Consider the following 7,171-nt stretch of genomic DNA (forward strand, 5'->3'; position numbering starts at 1 on the left):
GTAGGGCAGATTAGTTGAAGGGGATCTGTGGAAACGGCATTCACTGTCATTCTTTTGTAAACTGGCAAAATGGCATTAGCCTCCTGGTGCCGACTGTGGTTCTATGGAGAATGTTCCTCCACAAAGGGACTTCTGCATGCACCTGAGTGTTCACCCAGGTAAATCAGGTTGAAATAAGAGCTCATTATTTTAGGAACAATAAGATTTTTAGAGAATAATTCCTAAATAAGAACAGATCTGGTAACAGAATGCAAGTCCAAACTGATCCAGAGCAGAGTGTAGCCACAGCCCTCATTTGCAGAATGCTCTCAGTGCTGATTCATGCTGTTTTTATAATATCCAGAGAGTGTATAGTCTAAACACAGGCAAAGTTTATACCACCTGCACTGAGTATAAACGCAACCATACTGCAGTGCTTGTGTCCATCCCAAACCAAATAGCAGTGAGGTTTTTTTCAGTGTTTCTGGACGCTGCTTTCAGTTCTCTCTGTTTGAACAGAGATGGCCTAATTTATGCAGCTAGCTTTCTCCTCTGAATTACTCAAGATTGAAGACAGTCTGATTAGCAAAGCCTGAACTACATCTGCAGCAGTGTGTTTGCTACAGGGCTTTGCTCTATCCCCTTTTAATCTCCCCAGATCAGGTGCTTGGCTGCCTGGAGCACACTCCATAGGACAGGCATCAGGGGTGTAGACAAACAGGGCTCCTCTTCCTGAGGGCAGTCTGGGTGTGTGACAAAGGAGACTAAACTGAGCAAAACAAGGAGAGATTTAAGCAGTGCAGAGAGGTGTCGTCCTAACAAGGAGAGAGTGGGCCTAACACTTGCAGCTGTGCCGTTGCACTGTGCCTTCCAGGGCCATGGGCAGCCTTTGCAGTGGCTGCATTGGGTGAAGCACCAGCCCCTGCCATTGCGTCCTTCAGTTTTTCAGCACAACTTTTGACGTGAACTTTCACAGCTCAGTATGTGCCTTCTGCTCTCATGCAGAAATTATACCATTTCACTACCTCAGGAATATTTTTATGCTGTTTTTAAACACCTGGTGTTTCCATTTTGTTCCTCAGAGATCTCAGCAATCACACGCTCAGCCTCTCAATTTCCTTCCTGCTCAATTTTTCTCCCACTGATTCCATCACATTCCATTCCATCCATTCCACTGATTTTTTTTTTTCTTGCTAACCAGGCAGCTCGCAGCTCTACCCTCCGCTAAGCAGTGAGGCAGGGAGTTTGCATAACAACTAAAAGCTGTGTCATGACCATTGTGGGCAATCAGCAGGGAATACTTTAAGAGCAAGTCAGCAATGCAAACATCAGCCTCCTTTCTTCTACCTTCCACCATCCCTGAGGCCACACTCTCCATCCCAGTGTATCCCCTTTCCCCTCTGACCTCATTTCCCTGCTCAAAGTGCTCTCCGGTGCCTCACTGACACAGGGTTTCTCTGTGAACCCACAGCAAAATCCATTGATTCAGACTGAACACAACTTGCTGTGATTATTCTATGGAGAGGTTATATCCATCCTTTAAAAAGTGCCTGAGTTTCAGACCCACAGTGTGACAATGTGACTGCCAGTTTGGGCTCAGCACTGCCACAGTTCTGTTTGATTGTAGATGTCTGTATTTTACAGATCACGTCTATGGAGACCAACCTGAAAACAATAGAAGAAGAGAACAAACTCATAGAGCAGAACAATGAGAGCCTGTTGAAGGAGCTAGCTGGTTTAAGCCAAGCCCTCATCTCCAGCCTTGCTGACATTCAGCTTCCACAGATGGTAAGACCACAGCCAGTGGCTTCGCACCTTCTTTGAGATTGTATTGCCAGCACCTGAAGCAGATGAGATTGCTCAGGGACCGATGGGAGCACTATAGCTGCATTAGCAGAGCTCTGCTTAGCCTAATTTACTCCGCGGAGATGCTGGATGTTGGACTCTGCTTGATATCAGGCTCAGCTGCTTCCAGGACTGAGCCAACAATGGTGTTTCTGCCCTGCACAAGCTTTTACTCCACCCCTCCCCAGCTCAGTGTCCCCCTGCACAAGGTGTGAAAATTTCACACTGAGAATCTGTTTTTACTCTTAGATCAGAATATTGACCTCTTTCACTGAGCTCAGTGCTGTGATCCTTTTAAGGCCGACAAAACTCTGCCTCTGAAAATCTCCATGTCCTATATGTCATCCAAACACAGGCCAAATTCACCAAGGTAGTTAGGTAGTTAGGTCTGCAGAAATACAGTCTCCTTTCCCAGTCTCAAGAAGGGCACTGGTAAATTAGGTAAGGACAATTACAGGGATGTCAACCATAATCCCAGAGCCTCGATAGATAAGGTCTCAATAGAAAAGCAATTTATACTGAAGATAATATCTCAGAACATTTTCTTGCCTCGAATGTGCTTGGATGCCCCAACACATGAAAATCCCTCAATTTCTACAGTCCCTCTATTATCTTGGATGACTGCTGTGTTTATGACTTCTCCCCAGTTGCCATGTCAATGCTTTTCTATGCTTTGGAGTTGGGTGTTTGTATTCCTTTGGCCTTCATTTTATCTGCTACAATTATACTCTGTTTTGTCTTCATTTAGGGGCCAATCAGTGAGCAGAATTTCGAAGCATATGTAAATACACTCACAGACATGTACAGCAATCTGGAACGGGACTATTCCCCCGAATGCAAAGCTCTGCTGGAAAGTATCAAACAGGCAGTGAAGGGCATCCATGTGTAGGATGTGAAAGCTGCTGGGCAACAGAAATTACTTAACAGCAGTAAACTCCAGATGGATCTGTTAGGAGTTCATGTACTGCTAAGGGGTGTAGGTTGCCATGCTGCATTTACAATTGCAACATTGCACTAATTTTTTCCCAGCTGACATAAAAAAGAATAAAAACACAACAGACTATTTGTATTAACAGCAATGCACTCTGTTAGTATATTATATTTATTTCAGTACAATTCTTTTTTTTTCTTCTTTTGCACTCAGTTTTTGTAAAGTGAATGTAAAAAGTGTGTGTGACTATTTTTTATATTTTTTATTTATTTCTAATCAAAGAATTTGTTTTTTTTTTTTTTATCTTTTAACAGCATTTTTGCGGCCTGCCATATTTTTACAAATGTGTTTATTAATTTATTTTCCAATGGGATTTTAAATAGACTGAAAGTTATACTGTAAATTAAATAACTTGCTGGGTTTGTACAGGAAGAAAAAAAGCTATGAGTAACAAATGACGGAACTGTGGTTCTAGTTTTATTTTCCTCACATCCTGCTTTTTTATAATGGCTTTTTATCAAAAATGGGTTTGCAGTAACATGAGATGTGAAGATGCATGGACTGAGAAGATAAATGGTGCCCACTAGTGGGGAACTCGGGCTCTTAAAAGCACAGTATGCTGGAAAACAGTGTGTTAAAGAATACGTTAGCAATAATGAAATATAGCAATCAGCAAAGCACTTGACTTGGCTGTGTGATTTAGCCTATGCGAATGATTATTTAAAATGTTTCAAGAGAACTTCAGATTTATTTTACCACTGCAGTTTTTTTCAGAGTTAGCTTACAGAGGGAAATGACAATTATCTCTAAACAAGAACGATAATTTGATAGGACTGGTACTCTTTTAGTACGATACGTTGAGATTTTAATAAAGTGACCAGTATTGCTATGGATTTGGAACCGAAAAATGCAAACACATCCCAAGCACACAAGAATTTGTACATAATGAATCAAACACATCTCCCCTGAAATGGCATTCAATACTGGTTTGAACTTAACAGCAGTGAAGAAGGCAGCAGTCTGGAGGGGAATATTACTCCAGCTCAGTGGTGTTGCCCTTCTCACTGAACGAACGGTAGCAACACAGTGATTGGTTTCTCCCATCCTTATTCATCAAGACTAGTCTGATACTGGGTCGGTTGCCAGTCCTTCAGTAGGGTACCAGGCACTACAGGACGTCCAGGCACAGGGGAGGGGACATGCAGCTGTTCAGAGCAGCTCATGTGTGCCCCCCTCGCTGGTTAGCCTGGGCTTGGAGTTTCTGAATCCGTCAGAAATTAGCGGTTGCTATAACCGAGGCAATGTCTATTTCAGGGATTGTAAGTAATTAAGCATTGTTTCAGAAGTTTTTTTTATATTTATTTTTTTTAAGAAAAAGGTATAAACAACCAGCTAAACTGCCTTTTTTGTATGCACACACACCTCATGTGCATATGTGCCTCAGTGTAAATGTATACATGGATCTAGCGTGCGTTTAATTTTTCCGTGCTATAATGAAAGTGTTTATTTTTATTAGCCTCATTTATATTTAGATTGAATATGATGGCATTCACAGGCTTGACATATACAATTATATTATTACTGTTCCTGCACAAAAGAACTATTCAGAAGTGAGTAAACTCTCATGCACTGTGGTCACTGTTCTGCATTAGGTGGAGCTTGCTTTTTTGTTTGAGAGTTGATTCAACTCTCCAATCCTAGTTTAGACAGGGGGAAATGTATGTTCTTAGGAGCTGTGTTTATTTTTAAATCAGTTTTTCAAAAGCTACCATACGTGCTGTCTAATATAAATAGGAAGACACCAAACAAAAATTTGCTATTAAAGTTACTGTACTCGCTGAAAAAAAATCAAAAAGCGAACATTTGTTATACTTGTTAAATGCATACAAAATGAGTTCACTCATTACAAAGACTAAAATTTAATTTACTAAATATTTTAACAAATTTGTTATATATTTTATTTAAGTAAAAAAAAAAATCTCTTACCTATGTATTTATTATTATGATTTACTCTGGCTTCAGGTTAATTTATCTGTGTTTGGTTGTTTGCTCAGGATGTTCTGTGAAGTATGTTTGTATTTATTTGCCTCCCTTGTACTTGATGTGTTTTGTAATGTGCACTGATTTTTTTTTCTTTTCATTTTTCTTTTTTTTTTTTGTGCTTAAATGCATTTATGAGCTACACTGTAAATTAGATCTTTTGTAAAGAGCAATGATGTATGCATTTTTTAATTTGGAGTAGTTTGTATACTGTTTCTTCATACAATTAATATTTCTTACATCAAAGCAACGAAATTGTGTTCTGTGCTGTACATTTGGTGTATGGTAGGAAATAAAATTGATAATGAAACATTGCAGCAAGTTTGTTGGTTATTTTAGCCTCTAGATGCAGACTTGTATTACACATTCTTAACTGCACCTGGCACTATACAGTGTGTCAGATGTTTTACTTGCTTTGTGTACAAAACGTGTCATCCCTGTAAGTAAATTTCTGGTATCAGGAATTTAATTAGTGTTTTACTTTGTCAATTTCAAGTAAGGAGAAAAGCAAACTGCTTAAGAGATCCTTTTCATTTTTGAAGGAAAAAAAGAAAAAAAAAAATGAAAATAATCACTGCATTATTTATTGCATTCTTTTCTTGGCAGTTGTAGACATCATTTACACTGATAAAGTACAGGATTTGTGCTGACCTTTAACAGCTGCTAAATTATGTTTAAACATAAAAGCCATTGTAAAGTTTCCAGCAGTTTGGAACCACCCACGGTTCCAGTGCAATTTTCCCCGAGATGTGCAGTGTTCATACATTACAGAAATAAAAATCTACTGCTTTTAGAAAGATGATACTTCCAGTATCTAATGGACTTTCTTTTTTTTGCACTGCTAGTTGTACTGAAAACAAGCTATTTTCATTTAGAATTCATGCTGATGGCTTCAGGAACATTTCTTGTCTCAGATTCCACTGATAAATCGAGAATAATTTTCTTCAGAAAATATGGCAAATTTAAAGCTGATAAAGTAGCTGGTCATTATGTATTTGAGTAGATGTTGCGAGATAAATTGAAATGGACTCTAGAAAAAATGACGTGGTCAGCATTCAAATACACCAGATCAAGAATAATTGTTCTATAACTATGCCTATAAGACGCAGGCATGTGCTTACTTCAGTAAAAATATATAAATGCCATTGGTTGAACTAATTGGAATGGAATTGAAGCTCCAAATATCCAGGAGAAGGAAGAGGAGTAAGTTCAGTCAATATATGCTTGTCCTATCAGCTCCAGAGGTCTGTATCCTGTCTCTTAATTGCTCATAGCAAAAGTTTTTGAGACTATAGTGTCAAAATCAGATTCTGTTTTCTACTGCAATCATATTTCCATTTACTAATTAAGCACCTCTTCTTTCCTGCTGGCTTATCATATCTATCTAGTTACTTCATGGCTTTTCCACTCAGAGATCCTTCATCCTATTCATATTGTACCTTTTTTTTTTTTTTTTTTTTTTTTTTTTTTTAATGAGTTTCAGATTTCCTTGATTGGAATTTGTGATCTTGCAATGATGCAGAGTCAGGACAAAAGGCACATCCTTCCTCTCTTCTTGGGCAATTTATTCTAACTTCCTCAGCATTTATCTCATAAAGTTTGCATTATGATTTGTGCAGCTGCATTTCTTGGATGTTTCTCGGAGATCTGCAGCTGACAAAGTCCTTTGTTCATGTCGCTTGGGTTGCTGTGGGATGATAGATAAAGCTCCATGTAGCTACTGTGTAATGTAGGACAGTGACCCAGTTTCACTACCTTTCAGTATCTCATTCTGGCTTGGTTTTCTTCTCTTTTGCTCTAGTGAGTTTTAGACAGCCTAGCTCACACATAATTTCATAAAGGATTAGCCTGATTTCCTGTCTGACTTCATGGTACAAATTGCTTCAATTGCATTTTTGTTCATAACAAATGTTCCCACAGATATTGTCCAAAAATTTCTCAGGAATTTTCAGCTATGGGATAACACTTGCTATTTAAATTGCTATTTTTTCCCTCTGAAAGTATTGCTGCATGAGATTTTTTCAAACTAGATCAGTGATTTTGTTGCCCAGCTTCAGATCTCTTTGAAGGGGCCACATTTTTAGAAGCTGGAGGCTCAGCTATTTTTGCTAAGCAGGGACTTTTCCAAATTCCCTTCTTATGGCCAATTCAGATTACACAGCATCCAAAAATTCTCAGCAGGTTTTTGTACCCATCCCTAGTATTGAAGAGTAAAACATCTTCTATGTTACACCAATCCTAATTCTAATTCCTACCAAGCTCCTCTTTCAGTGTCCGTACATAATATCTTTAAAATTCTGAAGGAAAGCAATAAGAAAAAACGAAGGACCAAATCTCATTCCTTATTTAACTGAAGATAGCATCTGTCCAGACAGT

General features: G+C 38.7%; 1 protein-coding gene across 5 annotated transcripts in view; it reads left to right on the forward strand.

The window, feature by feature from the left end:
* Positions 1–5,057, forward strand: part of ST18 (ST18 C2H2C-type zinc finger transcription factor) — a 177,376-nt gene extending 172,319 nt beyond the window's left edge. For all 5 annotated transcript variants that reach the window (XM_048940560.1, XM_048940565.1, XM_048940562.1 and 2 more), the window contains 2 exons: positions 1,624–1,767; positions 2,573–5,057. In XM_048940560.1, coding sequence (XP_048796517.1) covers positions 1,624–1,767; positions 2,573–2,713 — 285 coding nt within the window. In that variant the 3' untranslated portion in view covers positions 2,714–5,057. The remainder of the gene's footprint in view (positions 1–1,623; positions 1,768–2,572) is intronic.
* Positions 5,058–7,171: the final 2,114 nt, after the last annotated feature.

The sequence above is a fragment of the Lagopus muta genome, chromosome 3 (genome assembly GCF_023343835.1).
Source record: "Lagopus muta isolate bLagMut1 chromosome 3, bLagMut1 primary, whole genome shotgun sequence".
NCBI lineage: Eukaryota > Metazoa > Chordata > Aves > Galliformes > Phasianidae > Lagopus > Lagopus muta.